General features: G+C 41.7%; 1 protein-coding gene and 1 long non-coding RNA gene across 6 annotated transcripts in view; both read left to right on the plus strand.

Annotated features, from left to right (window-relative positions):
- Positions 1–272: 272 nt before the first annotated feature.
- Positions 273–2328, plus strand: LOC130595819 (uncharacterized). The gene is made up of 3 exons (XR_008971408.1): positions 273–462; positions 1600–1805; positions 2014–2328. It is a non-coding gene; the product is annotated as an uncharacterized LOC130595819 (long non-coding RNA).
- Positions 2329–2762: 434 nt separating this feature from the next.
- Positions 2763–19010, plus strand: part of ABCC1 (ATP binding cassette subfamily C member 1) — a 53449-nt gene continuing 37201 nt past the window's right edge. For 2 of the 5 annotated variants that reach the window (XM_057408175.1, XM_057408342.1), the window contains exons 1-4: positions 2763–2978; positions 16163–16339; positions 17125–17250; positions 18590–18727. In XM_057408175.1, the coding sequence (XP_057264158.1) occupies positions 2931–2978; positions 16163–16339; positions 17125–17250; positions 18590–18727 (489 nt within the window). In that variant the 5' untranslated portion in view covers positions 2763–2930. Of the gene's footprint in view, positions 2979–9492; positions 9516–16162; positions 16340–17124; positions 17251–18589; positions 18728–19010 lie in introns of those variants that run through there. The other 3 variants (XM_057408268.1, XM_057408429.1, XM_057408515.1) reach the window with 3 other exon arrangements.

Consider the following 19010-nt stretch of genomic DNA (forward strand, 5'->3'; position numbering starts at 1 on the left):
GAGCGCCCCGGTGCTGCCGGGATGTCCGCTGGGCAGCGTCAAGCCGGGATAAAATAATGAGTGCCTGTGCGCTGTGGATGAGTTACCCTTCGGTCCTGTCAGCCGCGGAGGGGGGAGCGGGCGGTGTTTTGAGGGTTGTGGTACTTTTTCCTCTCTATAATTACAAACGTCAATGTGCTTTATTTGGAGGGAAAAAAACACCCCCCCCCCCCCCCCCCGCCCCCAAACACCAAAAAGGGCTAAAGTGACATCTGGAGAATGAATGAGATTTTCTCCCTGATGTACGGCAGAGGAGTTTTGCATCCGGTCCCTGAAAGATGAACTTCTAATTAAAGGGAATCACCAAAGAGGAGCTTTTAATTAAAAAGACCTGCCAAAATGTAACCGAATACCGGTGTTTCGCAAGTGTGTGAGGATCCCTGGTGTGACTGGAGACATGCGTGTGTGCTTCACGTGGCTGGGGTGAGGCGGCAGCGTTTGTTTTGTGAAAGTATGAAGACTTTCCCAAAGGAAATGCAGCCAATGTGGATGAACAAACGGGATTTGTCATGGTCTGGTTGGAGCAGCCTCCTTGGGCTTGAAGGAAAATGTGAGTCTTAAGCAGTAAACCAGTTAGAGCCTTGAACTGTGGGGTTTGTTTGTTGGGATTTATTGTTGTTTATTTGGTTGGGGTTTTTTACATTTCCTCTCAAAGCAAATATTTATGTTATGAGCTCCCAAGGAATCTCTAATGGAGGGCAATAAATAAAATTAATGAAAAAAGCCTTTAGAGGGAATGGTGAAGTTAATCTGTTCTTTAACACAGCACGAACTTGCAGTGAGTCTGCAGCAGTATGTGCCTCTGCTTTTCCCAAGTCTGCTGCCCAGCTCCCCAGTGCAACTGGTGATGAAGGACTGCTTACCTGACACACAAGTTTTCACAGTCATAATATTTTTCTCTGTATCCTTCTGAAGTTTTCCATGTTGTTGTAGGTCACTGTTCTATTACACCTAACTTCTAGTTGTTGTTTTCCACCCTGTATGAATTTTTCTGCTGTATCACTTCAGCTGTAAGTTTATATTGTGTTTTTGCACACAGAGTATGTGTAAAAGTGTAAGCTCTTAGAGGTTGCATTTTTTTTTCTGTTTTACTGTGTATTAATAATGCTGTTAAAAAGGAAAAGATCTTCCTACAGGGCTACTAAATAATACAAGCAACTGTGGGGTATCTTGTATTATTTGTCAGAGTTACTATTCTTCATATGTGATGCAGAGTAGCCAGGATAAAAAAGTATTCCTTACAGCTGACAGGCAGTAGGGTAACACATGTGGGAGGCTATGATGTAACTTTTACAACAGGTGTGATAGCATTGAGACATCAAAAAGCAACCCACCAAGGTATTTACTATGATTTTAAGATGAATTTAAAGATGAATGCACAAACCAGGACAAATATTCTTAATAAAGATAAGAGGAATCAGATGTCAACATTTAGCTGTTCTCTTACAGTACTATAAAGATTTTAATGCTGTATGAACTAAGGTATGGGTTAAACTGATACGAGCTGTTGCACTTCTGACACCGAATTTGGTTTGATCTTTCTGTAATGATTGTGCTCAGCTCATCAAGGCATACAGAGCCTTGGTGGAGGCTGAACATTGCTGCTGCTCCTCGACTTGACACCCTGGAAATGAGAGATACAGGGGCACAGATCAGTATTGCTGCAGTTGAATGAACAGCTTGGCCACAGCCAGCCACCAGCACAGCTCCAAAACTACAGTGAAGGCATGCAGGCCAGTAAAGCAGCAACCTGTGAGACTATCTTTGTATGTGATTCTTGCATTTTACTTACGCATTAGACAAACAAGACCTGTCTCTCTTCCTACAGCTTTGTCTCTTTTGACAAGTTTGTTACCATAATTGCTCTGGATGCAAAAGAACATTTTAAATTGAGATTCTTTATGTAGCTCATATAATTAAAGGTTTCAGATGTTTTTCTGTCGTGTAGCACATAACCACCCTGCTTTCCTGCAGGGTATGACGCTATTCTGGCCTATGTGCCATACATGCTCCAGCTGGTGTTTTCTGGTGTGTCAGATAGTCAGCCGAGCATGGATGCTGTCTGTGGGCTTAACCAATGCATTTTAAATTGGATGTGAAGAGTGCACCGTGAGACAGAGCCAAACACAGTTTTAGGGGCTGTGCAGTTACTTGAACCAGTATAGATTTTGGTGTAAAGTTGGTTGTGGATGAAGCCGTTTAGGTTCAGTTCATGTTAGTCAACTCGAAGTAGTTCAGGGCTTTGAAAGCAGTTTAACTGCTTCACGTTGAGACATAAAAGTATTTGAAGGTGAGGGCTTTCACTGTGTCCTTCCCTGAGGAAGGCTCTGGCTTGCAGTGCCTTTCCATGGGGGATGTGTGGGGGTCCTGTATCTGGTGCCCGGAGAAGGGCGCGCAGTAGCGCCTGCGGGCAGCCCCGGCCGCCGGTGCGGATGGGAGGTGCGCGATCCGGAAGGCTGCTGGAGGGAGGCGAGGTGGGGGTGCAACGAGGGGGGCAATGCTTCCGCCCCGGCGAGGCTTGCTGCGGCGCGGGGTGTCCTGAGCCGACCACGTGTTAGGCTCCGGCCAAGCTCCCAGCCTCGGGACCCGTCCTCGCCCCGGGCTGGGGCACAGGCCACCGCGTGTGCGAAAGCGATGCGCGCCCCGCGGAACGCCGCCGCCGGGCCGGGCCGGGCCGGGCTGGGGTGCGCAGCTCCGAGCCGCCCGCCCCCGCCGAGGCGGCGCTGCGCAGCGCGGGCGGTGGCGGCGCTGCGGCTCTGCATCCCCGTGACCGCGGAGCCAATCAGGGCGCCGTGCTGGCGGTGCCGGCCCGTCTCTGCCCGGGCACGGAGAGGTGCGGAGGAGGAAGCGCAGCGCTGCCGCGGGAGTCCGCGGTCACTTCTCCGCGCCCCATGGGGATCGAGAGCTTCTGCAGTGTGGACGCCTACGAGCCCTTCTGGGTGAGCGGCGGGATGGGGTTGCAGGGTCTCGGCTGGGCGGCGGCGGCTGCTGCCAGTGCCGGCACTGAGGGATGGTGGGAAGCCGGGTGGGACAGGGATGGTCGCTGGCCGCTGGCCCCGGTCAGAGCCCGAACAGGCTGCCTCCGGCGGGGGAGAGCCGGAGCCTCCCATGCCGGCGCTCACCGTAGGCAGAGCGCGGGGGTCTGGGGCGCGCCCCGGCCGTGCGCCAGCCCCTTTGGCCCCAGCGGTGCGTGCGTGATACGCCGGCGTGAAGCGGCCTCGGGCTTGCGTGGAGGAGCAGGGCCGTGGGCGTGGGGGCTCGCGGGTCTCTGGCTGTGTTCGATGTTGCCGATCCCGAGTCGCAGAATGGGACCCGGTGTGCCTCGTGTGCGGGGTTTCCGGCAGGGAAATAAAATGCTTGTAGGGAGGGACGGGTTAGCGGGCGCTTGCCTGGGAGACACGAAACGAGTTCCTAAGTGACCCGCGTTTGGCTGTTCGTCTGCATTACTCAGGGCTGTGCGAGTAATAACGGTGACTGGCTGCTGCCATCATACTAAAGTGGTGTGCTGTCCTGGGAAGGAGGCCAGAGATACGCTTTCTGCGGGTTAGCAGCTATATCGCGTGTTTGCATAGCGGTATTTTTGCTCTTCCTTAACGTAGAGTGGTGAGTGCAGCCTGTTGTGGGTGAACTGAAGACCAGCTGTGCAAGGGAGGGTGGTGTGGAAACGTTGCAGAGTGGGTCTTGCTCGGCTGAAACAAGGTGTGCCTTTGCAAAAGCACACAGGTGCTAGCTGCAGTGAGGCCTCTGGGAGGGCAGGAAAGCAGTGAAAATCCTTGTGAGGAGGAAACGGGTTGTATGGGAAAAGAGGTTGTCTGGAGGAAAGGAGGACAGAGAGGTAGAAGTTGGGGGGAAAACAAAACTGGGGTGAGAGCTACTGAGGACAATGCAGGGCTAAGAGGGAGATGTGGATTTTTGTAGACTGTTAAGGAACTCATGTATTCATCGGGTATTTGCCAAAACCAGCACTGAGCTAATGAACAGCCTTACGAGTAAAATAAAATTGGACGTCTCAGCACATGTTGTTGTACTGTTTGTTTCAAGAACTATTAAGATATTACTCAGCAAATATTTAAAAAATCATTAAGACTTCAAGATACTTATCTTTTCCAGCTGTTCCAAAGTGACTCTCACCTCCTATTACATTGCTTGTATTTGTGCATCTTTTAAGCTAATTTTCATGTTTCTCAGTGTGGGTTAAATTACAGATTGTCATCAAATGTTTCCCTTTCCTAGAATGAGACATTTTCTTTTTGAAGAGCTTTAGGGAATACATGTGTCAGAACTCAGTTTATGGTAAAGCTTCTGGAAAAGAGTTTCCAGTTCTTTGGCTTGTGGGATTGAAACATCAGGTAGAAACAAGATCTAAACTTAAGATGTTGGAAGCAGCTAGTTTATATAGGATTTCTGATGCCGGATTCTTTTATTGTGAAAGCACTATTCTTGTATAGCCGTTTCTGCCACGTCATAACTACACCACACATTTTTTTCGCTAGATATATTGGTTCCCAAGAGCATAGATGACTTTGTGATTTGTCATCCTTCTCCAAGTCACGTGGAGTCTGCCTTTTGTTTCTTCCAGCTGAAGATCCTCTGGGTGTGGTTGAGTTTTGGGTTCTTCTAATCCTGAAAAAGAACAGTTGTGTATTCCAGTTGGTGTAAGGTGTCTTTGGAAAACTCTTCTTCCTTGGCTAACTTGTCCTCATGAGCAGCACTCTGTATCCACTTTGTTGCATTGTTCCTAATAGTGGGAGAGTAGTAATGCTAGTCTTGGTCCTTACGGATTCTCTGGCTGCTTTGTTTTCTGGTGTTTCCGTCGTGGCTACTACTTGAAGCTGAAGTTGTAATGGAGTTTCAGAAAATGCCTATGTACATGCAGTGTTTCACTGGGCTTCTAGATACCACCTCTGTGGTACTGTGTGCTACTGTCTTCCTGTCTTGTGGACTGCACTCTTCCGCTTCTCAGAGCTGGGTGATGGCTAGATATGCGGTGGCATGTGTTGTTGCGTTCTTGTGGTGAGTTTTATGGCTGCATCAGCTGTTTTGGTTGGTGCTTGCTAGTGGAGCAGCGGGATTTCCTAGCACTGGCAAACTGCTTCAAGGAAGAGATGTGTTTTCTGTTAAGGGTGGTGCTGAGTTTGAGGCAGCTTAGTTTTAAATTGTGGGGGAGACTGCAGGTTGAAAGTACCTAATGGACACTTAAAGACTGTATGCTAATCTTCTTAAGCCTTGCTGCCCAGGATTTTGATTCTTTGCACACCCAAGGAATGTTAATGTTGAAAGTTCTTGTCTGAGAATTAAACAGATTGGTTTTATTTAATACTTAATCTAAAAGGTCAACAGCACAAGCAAGGTTGCTGTCACCTGCACACCTTCCTCCCCCCATTTAATCTATCTCTGTGCCCCCTCTCACCATATTAACCTCACTGCAGTCAGATTTGCTTACAGAACTTAACTGTTTCTTACTTCCTTTGAACCAGACTCCCTTTTTGGAAGGGTACTGTTTTGTCCTTGCTCTCTTGAGCATCACTTGAGTATCTTAGAATGACTGTCCCATCTGTAACACAAAGGTACAGCTGCATAAGATAAAATTACTATTTACTAATAGCTGTTGATGAGAGTAAATGTTCTAAAAAACCCTAGTGGGTTGGGGTAACATTTGCACTACTCTCAGTGCAGTGCAGTGACTTTTAAGGGCCTGTTTAAACTTTAAAACTCCTGTGACCTGACATGCTGAGATACATTTGCCTGGGGTGTCACTAGTCCGTGAGTGCAGTCTCCCTAGCTTCAGTACCAGCAGGCAAAAAAAGTGAAGTGGCGTGAGGACCTCAGTCATTCTAGGTGAGCAGGATAAGCACCAAGGCAGATGCCGAACATGCTGTACACTTTGGCCTGCTGATCTAGCTGTCTGGATATATGCATATTCACACAATGGTTTCAGCAGAGTTTAATTTTGAAATAGTGTGTTGGTGTTCCTTTCTTTGGAGTAAAATGTTGGGGTAGTTACAGTTTTTCAGAGCTTGTAGACTATGTAGTATCATGTTTAGAGAAGGCTTATGTTTGAAGTTGCTAAAGGAAGAGGATAAGAGTTTTTGTGATATTTAGAGTTTTCAAGGCTATCCCCCAGTGTGACTTTTATGAAAAAGAAGTAGTAGATACGAATGAAGAAGTGAGTTTGCAGTTGCACAAGCAGCTCCTGACAGTCCGTCCCTCAGTGCTCTGCCAGGAGTTACAGGAAGTCTTAGTTGTGTGTCCATTAGAAGATGCTGGTAAGTCAAATAGAATCAGAAATTTTGAGGTTTTTGCTTATACTTATGGGAATGTGAGAGAAATGGCTGATATGTGTGTAAGCTCCTATCATTTGTCCACAGGCAAAGATGTGCTTTTTAAAATTAATTTCGATAGATGTGAATTCTTCTTTATCTCAGTGGGAACTTAATGAAGATTCCCGCTCCCTACTCCCACCCCCTCCATTTTTCTAGTTGGACTTTTGGTTGTTGAGGAAGGATTGAAAGCAAGTAATTCCATTTACTTCTAGGAGAAAAGCAAGTTTTAATCTCCTTTGTTTTGTTTTGAAAGCTACAGAGTCCTTTAATGATCCAGGCTGTATCTGCCTGCATAAAACCAGGACTCATTCTTTCCTGTTGGTGCAGAAAGCATTTGTGGAGCCTCTTCTCTGTTAGTAAAGAAATTGTATCCACATACTGTTCTAAGTATAGTGCTTCTTCATATGGAACCAAACTACAGGGCATAAACAGAATGGATGAGAAAAGCTGAGGCAAAGCCTCACACACAAAATCCAGGGATCAACTTGGTGGGATTGAGCTCTGCTTCTCTTGCTGTTGTGCAGAGTTGTAAGGCTTTCAGAAATGTTTTGCCTGCTTCAATTAATGTATTTTCTTGCGTGTTTATCCCAATATATTATGATTTGTATTTGGTTTGACATTGTATAGAGGGGAGATCTACCAGCCTCTCTCAGCTGTTTGCAGACATGTTAGGATCTTCTAAGACTGAAATGTGCCTTGACAGGATGTTATTAAGGAGAAAATCCATTAATATTCTTTAAGAAATGAATTAAGTATAGTTAATTATAATAATGATTAGCTGACAGTTGTGAAGTGATATTGTGTGATGTAAACATCTGCTGTGGGTATACTGCTTATGAGAACACTGGGACACTGATAGTTTTCCTGAAATAGACTTCTGAAGGAAAACCAGACTTTTTATGTAAGAAGTAATTTTATGTTCTGAAGGTTCATGGCTTATGCTTTCATGCATCAGACAAGCAGTAAATTAGCATGTATCTTGGAATCCTGCAGCTTTTTGCACTGTAAAATAGTGCTTTTTCAGTGTGTTTGTGGCAGAGCTAGGGAGGGACTGAGGTGCTGAGAGTGGTGCTGAGTGAGCTTGATAAAAATTATGAATTTAGACTCTTCCTTCAGTTGTAAAAGTACTAGGTTTATGAATACATTTGTGATCAGAATTTAAGAGTGTGCAGGTCAGAAAACCACTTACGCTTGCTGCCACAGGAAGCTCATATGTGGACAGCATTTAGAATAGAGAAGGAGCAGCAGTAGAAAACAGTTAAACAGAAAAGCCTTCACACAAGATTGTAATAAACATTCTAATAAACAGCTGATTGCATGATTCTCCTGGCTGGGTGATTGTTGGCATTTTTAGTAATGAAAGCCAGAAGCTTATCTGTCAGCTTTCTCTTCTTGAAACCTGAAAAGCTTTTCTGCTGCTCTGAATTTGCATAAAAATTAAACTTCTGTTAGAAATAAAGCTTATCTCTCTTGGTCCAGAATAGATCAATTTAGGGGAAATACAGGAAAATTAAGCCTGACATTCTATTGTGGATGAGGATTTTCTTAACAGATGAGTTGGTGTTCTACAGCTGTTAGTTCAAGGTTGCTCAGAAAAGTTAAATGAGGAAAAATCCCCAGCAGAACACCTGGATAACTTGTGCTGTTCCATGCAGTTACGTTGCAGTTTGCATTGAGACACTGTGCTATACTGGGACTAAGTGAAGGTTAACCCGGGTTGCACTGAAGTCATTCTGGGTCACATCTCTAAAAAGCCTACTGCCGGGTACTGACCTTTTGCTTACTTTTAATAGAGTCAGAATTCCATGCATTACTGTTTTCTCACTCTTTGCGTCTGTGGTAGCGTTGGATACAGTTTATGCAGTGTAAGCTGTTATCTTAGCCCCTTTGTAAGGTTATTACCCAGTTGTATTCAAAATTGTCACAATGATTTGAACTAGATACACAGGCTGCTGCATTATTATTCAGCAAAAGTTCTGGTTTTGGTGCAAAAAGGAGGTGAGAGCAGGAATCTTTTTCATGTATTCTTGTAAGAAAGAGTCCTTTCAGTGAAAAATTTTACAGATGGGTAAAACCTATCCTTTTGATTCTGAAACTGAATGGTAAATATTTTATTGTCATGTGGCCAAATGTGTCATGGTACTTGGAGGGTCTGGAAATACCATGTCTGTATTTCCATACAGACCATACAGACATGCCAACCATTTTACTGTTGTGAATGCTGATGTAATCTGTCGTATGTTTCCCTGACAAAAATGGCCATAATTCAGTGGCTTTTGGGTTCTTGGATTACAAAGATCAGCTTTTGTAAATTCCACAGCTGCAGGTGGAATTTACCCTTCTCTGATAACTTATCAGCACCAGCTTCTTATTTTAAGCTAAAGGAAGACAAAAGCAAAAGGCTGGTTTTTGTTTTTGTGTTTTTTTTTTGTCCTTCTTGTTATTTTACATACAGTTCCAGCTGATGCCGTGCTGTCTATAACCAGGGATTTCATCTCTCTGTGAACATTAGGAAATAGTGATGTTTGGGTTTTGGGCAAGGAGGTGCAGAGGCCTGATTTAAGTTCAGGAACAGGTATTGAAAGGTAGAACTTTTTTCTTGGCTGCCTTAACTAGTCAGATCTGCATTTTGTAAGTCATTACTGTTGAGAACTTCGTCTTGCTGAAACCGTTTCTAATAGAAGACACTGAGAAATAAAGGGTGTTTACCTGTCACAGGAAACACCGACATTCCCCCCCAGTCTTTATAGAAATGATTTTAAAATTTTAGGACCCCTGTTTATTATGTGATTTTTATTTTTATTTTTTTTTTCCCCCCAATGCTCACTGTCTTGCTCCAATAATGTTGTGTCGTGACAATGTTGTTTTTTTCTGTGGGCGAACGTGATCTCCATTGGAGTCAGTGATCTGAATCTAATTCTTGCATCCTAATGTGGTAATTGCCATTAGTATTTCTCATTTGGCCTCCATGGCAGTAGAAGAATAAAACTTCACAAACTTACTTATCTAATTGGGCTCTTATTCGCCTTAATAAATGTCTGATAACTTAGTGGAGATACGAGCACCCATCCTCAGATGTGAACATGAAGGAAAATCCTGAAGTCTCTTCCCAAATCAGCAGTCTGGCATGCTTCATTTCTTCCACTGCTTGTGGTAAGTGGTAGTGTTTTGTGCAGGAGCATGATTTTGCCATTTCTCCTTGCAGAAGTAGTTTTTGGAGTCTATGGGGGCCTGGGAATAAGATCAAATATTTGGTTGTGTGGCTTTTACTTTTTACTAGAATCTTGGTTTTAGGAGTTCTAAAAATAAAAAATCCCTCTGGCTGCTTTTCATTAAGTGTAGAAAGTAGCTGTTGGAAAGATATTATTGTAAAACCTGTTCAAGTGTTTTAAATTTTTCTGCTGCTTCCTATTTGCACAGTACACCCCTAGATGATACAATAAACCGGTAAACCATTAATTTAATGCAGTTAGTACAGGTCGTCAAAGGAATTGGTAGTGTATTGAAAGCTTTATTTAAATGCAGCATGAGCTCACATTGTATGCATCACAGCAAAGGTACCATTTTACTTGCACACTGCACTAAATTCAGTTGCAGGAACAGCAACTGCATTGTGTCACAGGAGAGATCTGTGCATTTTGGGAAACTCACTGTTTGTTAAGAAAAAAAGCTAGAGGAAATAAATGTCAGCTAAGGGATGTTTGCATGTGCATATTATGCTGCTTCATCTAGAATTGATGCTGGAACCATTGGATCCTTTAATGCAAGTAGTACTTTTTCCAAAATAATTTCAATATGAGCTGCATAGTATTTTTAAGTGAATGATAAACATGTCAATAGGAAGCGTTTTTTTGTAGTGTCATACACCTCAGCACCTTGTTTGGCCCTGTCAGGGATGTTATTGTCTATTCTTGTTCTGTGACTATTGCTGAGTAGACAGGAGAGCTGCAGGTGTGGGTGTTTCTGATGCACTTTTGGGGAGTTCTGGAGGATTTTTCTTGTGTGAATATCTGTTTGTTTTACCAGCCTGTCACCTCCTGTGATTTAGTGTGAACAGCAGGTGCAGCAGGGCAAATGTTAAACTGATGAAGATGGTGTATGGTTGTGCTTGTTGTGGGCTCTATTTTAAATATGCTATTAGAGAAACAGTGAGATCCAGTACATGTTTCGTGATCTGCAATGTGAATGATAGAATCAAGACACTCTATTTACAGTGTTTTGAGGACATTATTTCAGTCCGTCTTCGAAATTTCTAAAGCTAAATCAAATAAAACTTACTTGACAAACTGAGTAACTTGGAGAGCTTTTTTAAATTCATTACTTGAAAACAGACCTCCTTCTATCTATCCTACTGCAAAATCTGGATCACTTTGTTATCCATTGCTTTCCTTAATTCTCAGTGTGGTCAACAGTGTCACTGTTTTTACTATTAGTTTTGGTGAAGAATGGTGGTATAGGGGATCTTTTAAATAAGGCCAGGGTTCCTTTAAAGCAGCCCTAAAGAGGCAAGTCCTTTTCTTCATCCTCATCCCCTGTTGTCCACTCAACTCATGCTGCTAGCTTTTCTGGGGCTGTAGGCTCGGCCACATCAGGCTAATCTCTGATCTGGGGATAGGCAGGCAGGAAATTTGCTGTTCTAGATAGTGTAGGCTAAAGGCTGATGGCCTTGTGGCATCTGAGGGAGAACGACTGAAACAGTTCCTGGGTTTATAGGTGCTGTGGATTTTTTTTAAATATATCTAGAGCTGCCAGATTGCAAGACTTCCTATGGCTATGAGAAAGTGACAGTACTGTTATAATGAAAGTTGTCAGCTTCAGTTTCAGTGTTAGTGCTTGAGAGAGCTAATTACTTGTGTTCTGCTAAGTGTAAGCATTTCATTAAACACAAAATGGTTTTTACTATTAGGAAAATAAGAATGAGAAACCATATGAAGCCAGACTGGATGAGGCTTTGAGGAAAATGGTCTGGTGGAAGGTGCTGCTGTCCATGGCAGAGGGGCTGGACCTAGGTGATCGTTAAGGTCCCTTTCGACCCAAACTATTCTATGATGTCTTGGTATTACAGAGGAGGTGCTTCTTCTGTGGGAGATACTGAAGTAGTGGGTACACACCAATGTCAATATGAAACTCCATTTGAAGGAGTGTCCACCATGATATTAAGATTCCAATGTGGTTTCATGATTTCATTTTTCACGTAGGTGTGTGGTAAATATTTAAATCACTTTTCAGTCACAGCTGGTTCATGCAGGTGGTTTTAACAATGGGGTTGGCAGCCTGTATCTGTAGCACACTCGTGCACAGCAGGCAGGAAACTGAGGGACTTTGGTCTCTCCTATTCTGCCAGTGAGAATTTTAAAGTGTGCTGTGGGTCAGATAGGATTATTGATGTGAGAACAGGAGGCTGCTGGCTGCTCACTTAACAGCCTTTCCTGGCTGCCAGAGGAGGGGCAGCTAGCCACGAGGTCCTGTCCAGGGTCAAATACTGTCATTACTTCTCAGATGGGGCAAACTGGAGGCATATGGTTTCTGTGTAGTCTTCCTTCCCTGAGCAGAGGCAGAATAACTGATCTTCTGTGTTGTGACTTTTGTCTTGTATCCCTGCCAATATTTTTATCTTGCCTGTTCCTGAAATTTTAGACAGAAATTTAATATAGTTCTTCATTTTCCTTGGGTTTATGCACTGTTAAATAAGTGGTTTACATGTGAATCGATCCCCATGATTCTGGGGAACGCCAAGCATTTTTTGCACTCTTAGAGATAGGTTTCACTTCAAGTGTGATAGAAAGGGTTTTTTGCCATAAAAGAAAATGTGCTGTTGGGCACAAAAACCTGTGGACTGGTATATTTTTCAGTCACAGTGCTGGTGATGGAAATGAAAACTGAGAAATAGGTCAGATAAATTTAAAAAAATATCCATTTGCTATTCTGGGAAACTTTAAAATTTTCCATAGATCTTAAAGGGAAAAAAAAACCCAACCTGAAACTGTAACATCTGTTGAGATGTGGTTCTTTTGAACAAGTATAAAATGAAGCCAACAGCAGATCTTTTGTCACCCAGCATCTACCAAGAAAGGAAAAAGGGGTCACACAAGGATTCTTCTCCTGCGGGTGCCTGCAGTCATTTTTTAAATCAAAGGCTGCTTCTAGATCATACAGTCTTAATAGCTATAAACCGAACCCCTATTTTCCTCCTCCCTCATGGCAGGAGACTGCTAGTTTGTGTAGGCTTTCAGTGGACACCTGGATATCTTGTCAGTTGATGTGCTCGTGCAAAGTAGAAGGGTTAGCCAATCAGTCAGAGTGAAAATTGCTATTTAAGATGTGAAAATGGGGCAGCTTAGTGCTTTCATAGAACTTCTAAAACAGTGTTTCTAGAACTCAAGTTAGAAAAAAGTCATTAAATTGTAATTAATGTCTGTTAAATACAAGGGTCTGATTCAGTGACTGATTCTGTGTTGGTCCATAAAGAATACTGGTTTGTGCTCGGAAAAAAATAAAACTCTTGATACTGGGCTTTTATAAAGCAAAGGAGAAGCATGTACTTTAAACTAGAAGAATTAGTCTATACTTGTTCAACTGAACATTGTGATTTGAATAGAAGTACATGTTGGTTGCAGGCTGAGTGACGTGCTTTCCAGCCATGATTGAGCCTCATAAAGCTATGGTATCCTCTGTACAGGACTTAGGATGTGCCCTTCTTTTGTAATGGATTGACTCTTGACTTTGTGCACCGAAGGCATTAACATCTCAGTTCAGACTGGTAGCCTGCTTCTTATGTGACCTCCTGACAGTCCCCTGCCCTGCTTGTTGGTTCACTCAAGGGTGGCCCGAGTGCCTTCTGGACAGGCATTAACTGGGAAGCGTGCTCCCAGAGGCTGATGGACAGGTTGGTCAGCCTGCAGGAGAGCCTGCAACTCCTACTGTCTGAACCTGGGTGAAAGGCATCTTGTGAGGGCATCAGGTGCTCAGCAGGAAGTATTTGGTCTACAGCTCTGTTCCTGCCTGTGCTAACTGCCTTGTATGGACATAGCCTGAGAGAGTTGCACCTAGGGAATTGGAAGGAAAAAATGCCACCATGTCTATCTTTTCATGCATGTTTTCCTCATCTTTTGTCATCTGAAATGGAAGGGGCTTCTGCACCTCACCTGTGTGTAGCCATTTCTGGTGTACAGAGAATAACAGTGTATTTAAGCCTAAGCAAGTTCCTATTTGATATCAGCAGCCTCTGGATCAAATCCTGGAAAAATGTGAAAGAAGATACACTCATCTTGCTGCAGCTGTTAAATTCTAGCAGTAATCTTACCTCAGACCACCCTGTTGTCCCAACTTTTTGTCCTTAACCCTAAAATACCATTGCATTGTACCCTCTTGCCTTTCATGCAGAGACATGCAAATATAAAAGTGAAATGAAAGACTGCACATGTTTTAGAATATCCTCCAGCTAATATGCATAGCAGTCATGCATATAGCACTTCTTTCTTTTATTTAGCCACGTGGCAGTGACATGTGCATTACCCGCTTTGTCCTTTCTTGTAATTGCCTGATTCATTTTACAGCAAGCATTTAAAACACTGAAAAAGAAGATAGAAACCTTCCCACGCAGTGTTTAGATCTTAAAAAAACCAAAACCCCAAAACCAACCAGCCAAACAAAAAAAAAAAAAAACACCCCAAAAAGCCCTCAATGAAATGTCAGTGTTCTTCATTTGTTGTGAAGCTGATTACGTCCTCTCAGTTTCCTTGTATAATCATATGAACTATCTTAATTTGTGAATTGTAAACTGTTCTGCAGTCATGAGACTTTTTCTTGACTGTTGTGCTGGAGCGGAGCAGCTGGGACTTAGAAAGCCAAAAACATTCGTGCAGTAGCTAAATGTAAGGATGACTCAGCTGAAATTTCTGATGATGTTCTGCAGTCAGGGAACTCAATAAGCATGTAGATTGCCTACAGTACCTCGCAGCTTCTGCCTCGTTGTGACCAATTTACTTGACCCGTATGCAGGCACGGTAGAACACGATCAGGCATTTTTATGCTCAGTAATTCCCTTGAATTGGCTGTGTTAAGTTCAGAGATTTTTTTTTTAAATATTTTTCTTTTTTAACTAGCAAATTAAAAATGGCAAGAAGTGAAAAGAATTTTTAGAATGCTGTGGAAATAGAGGAGAAAAGTAATAGCTGTGTGTCCTGTGCATATTGTATGTTGTTTCTAACAGAAAATGAGAGGGCAGTGGGGAAAGATGATACATTTGTTAATATGTTTTCAAAAGAAGGTTGTTTTTTTTCTTTTTTCTTCTCCTTTTTCTTTTTCTTTTATTCTTTTCCTTTTCAAACAAGACTTCTTCATATGGAACAGTCAAATTTAAAGGGAAACCTTCTCTGTGCTAAAATAATGACTGGTTATCCTCAAATTGACATTTTTACAAGTTGTATTTTCTGCTTCAGATCCGTTTTCCTCTTATTGTGACTGTTTAATTGAAACTGTTTAATCAGTGGAAGGTCGGGACAAATAAGGATCAAAGTATGGCAGTGGGATCTATTTCCAGCTTTGATGTTAGAATAGAGGGGACAGGCACTACAGCTCCTTTTGCTTCTGTTTCCTCATCTATAAAATGTGGATAATGGCACTTATTTCTATGACTAGCTCAGGCATTTATAGAGGAGAAGGATTACTGACTACCATTATGTGCCAGTAGTGGTACTGGTATTTTGTGTGGTTGTAAGCTGTGCAACTGGCTGAAAAAATGCTTTGCAGCTGAAAATGACACTGAGCCTTTGGGCACGGAGCTGCTGCTCTTGGCTGTGTAGCTTTTAAACAGAAGCCTGTCAGCTCTGCTTTGGCTATTGGTTATTGCAGTCTAGCTGCAGCAGTGATAACTCTGTATTGCATCTTTTTTTTTGAGAGTTAGAAATCTACAGCAGTTGAGAAGAAGTGTCCCTTGTGATAATTGAACAGCAAAGTCAGTAATTATAAGGTAGAATTTCCTGCAGGAGATTTCCCTACTCAAGCCAATCCTAAATATGGTATGCAAGTTCATTTTACTCAACAGTCTGTCATTGTAAATAGTCCTTGTACCAGTAATGGAAATTGTGATTGTGTTTTTATTACTGTAAATTTTGGGTTGATGTATGGTGGTTTATCTTGTTTTTGGAAATTGTGTTAAGAGAAATAGGAAAACATTGAATTACATTGATTTACATTTTCCTGCTGAGTAAGAAACAGGCTGCAATGGCAAGCTTTCTACTTCCTTCTATGACCTGTTGTTCTGAATTACCAGGAAGTCTCCACTGGGTTTGCTGCAGACAGTTTGGGAGCTATGAGACAATGTTAACATAGTGAACTGATGTTGTTTTGTGCTGTTCACTTTTACTGTGTGCCAGATAATGTTTCTGCACTGAAATTTGGCAATGTGGTGTACCTGAGTATTTATACATGCATGCAGAGTGGTTATAATGGGAGATAACTAGCATTGTCATGTTATTTTTCTGCAATGATAGTATGAAAGTCCTTGATTAATACTATTAAAGATCCTGATCAGTACTGTTAAAGATCCGAGTATTACATTTATGTGTTATGGTAGCTTTGTATTGACAATGTCATCTTGTAAAGGTTTAAAGCTCCTAAGCTATAAAAAGTGCAATAAAATTAGAAACACCACAGAATGAAGCCATTTTAATACAAGTAGAAACAAATACACAAGAAGGGATACAGAATAAGACAGGTAATGGCTATTTTTTTTATTATTTTTTTTTAATACTGAAGTTCTGTGTTTGCTTTAACTCAATTGATTTTTCTCTTGCCAGGATTGGAATCTGACATGGCACACAGAAAATCCAGACTTCACCCAGTGCTTTCAGAGCACAGTCCTGGTCTGGATTCCTTGTATTTATCTGTGGGTCTGCTTCCCAGTGTACTTCCTATACCTTCGTTATCATGACAGGGGATACATACAAATGTCAAACCTCAACAAAGCCAAAACGGTATGTGACTTCATAGAAGCAGGATTTATTATGCTTATCTGGAAGTTTAAATCTATTCTCAGCTGTGTTTTAACACACTATTTTTGTTGCATCTCAATCTTGGCCTGTGTGCACACTTAAGCTGTGACTTACTTGTTCTACTTGTGTTTGATTTCCAAGCCTTAAGTGTTTGTTGCCCTTTTATCAATAGGCTTTCTAAAATGTATTATGGCAGAGCAAAAAAGTGTGCAAATGCTTTGTACGACCAGGTGGAAAAAAAAAAAAGACTATTTTAAGGCAACTCAATCTCAAGGCCTTTATTTCAATAATAAAAAGATTTTGTTATCCTGTCAGCTTCTTAAGTTGCACAGCATAGATTTATAGAGTTGCTGCAGGTATTCTGTTCCACTTCTCTTGTGAAAAAAAAGTACTTAAAAAAAAGTACTTTTCTTACTCTTTTTTTTGCCTCCTATAGAATAAGAGAAAAGTTTTAAGGACTATAATAGCGTGGTGTATTGGAGAGGTTTTGCCTCTGCAATCTGTTATTCAGGAATGAGATTTACCAGCTTTCTGAAGCTGGTATACACTGAATTACATGGTACTAAAGATTAGTAAACACTTTTCTTCTAGTGCGGACTCGGTAGGTAAAGCCAAATTACTCTTCTTTTGAGCATGTTGTAGAATTGCCCAAAAGAGATGATCTAATTTTTGACTCTTCTACTATCACATAACATCCAGTGTTCATGTATATATTGTGCTGCCTAATCTGTGTGAACTGACGTATGAAATACACTTTTGTATTGCAGGCTTTGGGCTTAATACTGTGGATAGTCTGCTGGGCAGACCTTTTCTACTCTTTCTGGGAAAGAAGTCAAAATATTTTTCGAGCTCCATTTTTTCTTGTTGGGCCAACAGTATTGGGTATAACAATGGTAAGTTCTTCTGTTACGGCTTTCGTTGATGCAAAGCCTGAAGCAGTAACATACATCTTAGTGTTATTCAGTGTTGTAATTCTTTAAACTACATAAAGACTTTACATAAAGACTTAGTCTGCAGCTGAACTGGGGAATACTTACTCTGAAATGTCCGCTTTCTTTTAATAAAAAATTTTAGGACACCCTCTTCTCCTTTCCCCAAGCCAGCTGTGCTCAGTGTTGCGTGTTAGCACACAAGCCAGTGCGAGTTGTCTTGCCTTATTTTGGCAGGCTTGAGCTACTGTTCATTTAATAGCTTGACTCAAGCATGGGGTTGAGAAATCAAGGTGGCAGAACTGATTAAACCTAGATAATACAAATCACACTGAACTTTATTAAAGACTGTCAAAGGCATTGCATTATTAAGTATCTTACTACAAACTGTTGCATATAACATTTGTAAGTGCATGTTTTCATATGATGGCGTGGTGGAAAGCGTTAAATGCCAGGAGACACACAGGTATCCTCATCTAACTCTTTTCTACCTAGATGCACGAGTATTGTCTATTTTCACACCAGTAGTCTCCATTTCAAGGAAAATGCAAAAATGCCTTGCTGTTAATTTTTTGTCAGTTGCCTTATATTTATCACAGACTTGGAATGGTAGTGATTAAACATGATACTCAAGGGGGGGACAGGACACAACCACCCTAACAGCAGCAGCAACAATAACAATAAAAGCCAAAGAAAAAAACCCACTGCCCTTAAGCATGCTGACATGCAAGAACCATGAAATGGTTTGTGGTCATTTAATAGTGCAATTGCCAAGCCGTTGTTGGGGTGATTGAAAATGCAAGTTGCAGCAGCCAAGTGAGATTACTAAATTGTACCAGCTTCCTAAAGGACTCTGAAAACACACAAAATACAGAAATAGAGTAATATTTGATCAGTGTTGTTTGGTGGTGTGGCTTGTATGGAAAGAAACATTTTTATTTTAAAAAGAACTAGTCTTGGAAAGGATATAGTGTTGCTGTAATTGCATGTTGACTTGTGATGTAGAACCAGAAAATTGAAGTAGTAAAGTCTGGCAGCTTTTGACAGTGCTTTTGTGTGTTTGGTCATTAACTTCTGTGTAGTACATATTTCTTTTCACTTTTTTGTCCACTTCTTATCTTTACTGCTCTAGAGCATTTAATGCTTAAAGGTATTTTTGAATTACACTTAAAATCTCTGGGTGTTCCTGGGAGCTACTGGATTTGGAATATTAAATAAGCACACTTTGACACAGTACCTTGTATATGTGTATAATGTTGAAAAGCTTAGTGTGTAAATATATTTTTATCTTACTTGTCCACAGTTGCTTGCCACATTTTTAATACAGTATGAAAGAATAAAAGGAGTCCAGTCTTCAGGTGTCATGATGATTTTCTGGCTCATCTCATTGACATGTGCCACAGTGGTTTTTAGATCCAAAATAAAATATGCCTTAAATATGGTAAGTGATTGCTAGCCTCATTCAGTTGAAAATAATCTTAAATACTGCACTGATAGAGTAATTGCTTTTCTAATTGTGCTAATCAAGTCAGTGAATGGTTAATTCAGTGTACTTTTGTTCCTTAAAGAATAAAAGCAAAATAAGAAAGACATAATGGCTCTTGTTTAGAGGTGCTAGTGAAATCCATAGTGACCTTAACTGCAGCAACAGTTGCCAAGAAAATTCGCCTAGCTGTTCCAGAAAGGGGATGTGCCTGCTTGAGTACAATAAAAGTGTATTATCT

This window comes from Pezoporus wallicus, unplaced genomic scaffold, assembly GCF_028554395.1.
Source record: "Pezoporus wallicus isolate ANWC-B61680 ecotype Strahan unplaced genomic scaffold, APGP_CSIRO_Pwel_v1 contig_8000, whole genome shotgun sequence".
Lineage (NCBI taxonomy): Eukaryota > Metazoa > Chordata > Aves > Psittaciformes > Psittacidae > Pezoporus > Pezoporus wallicus.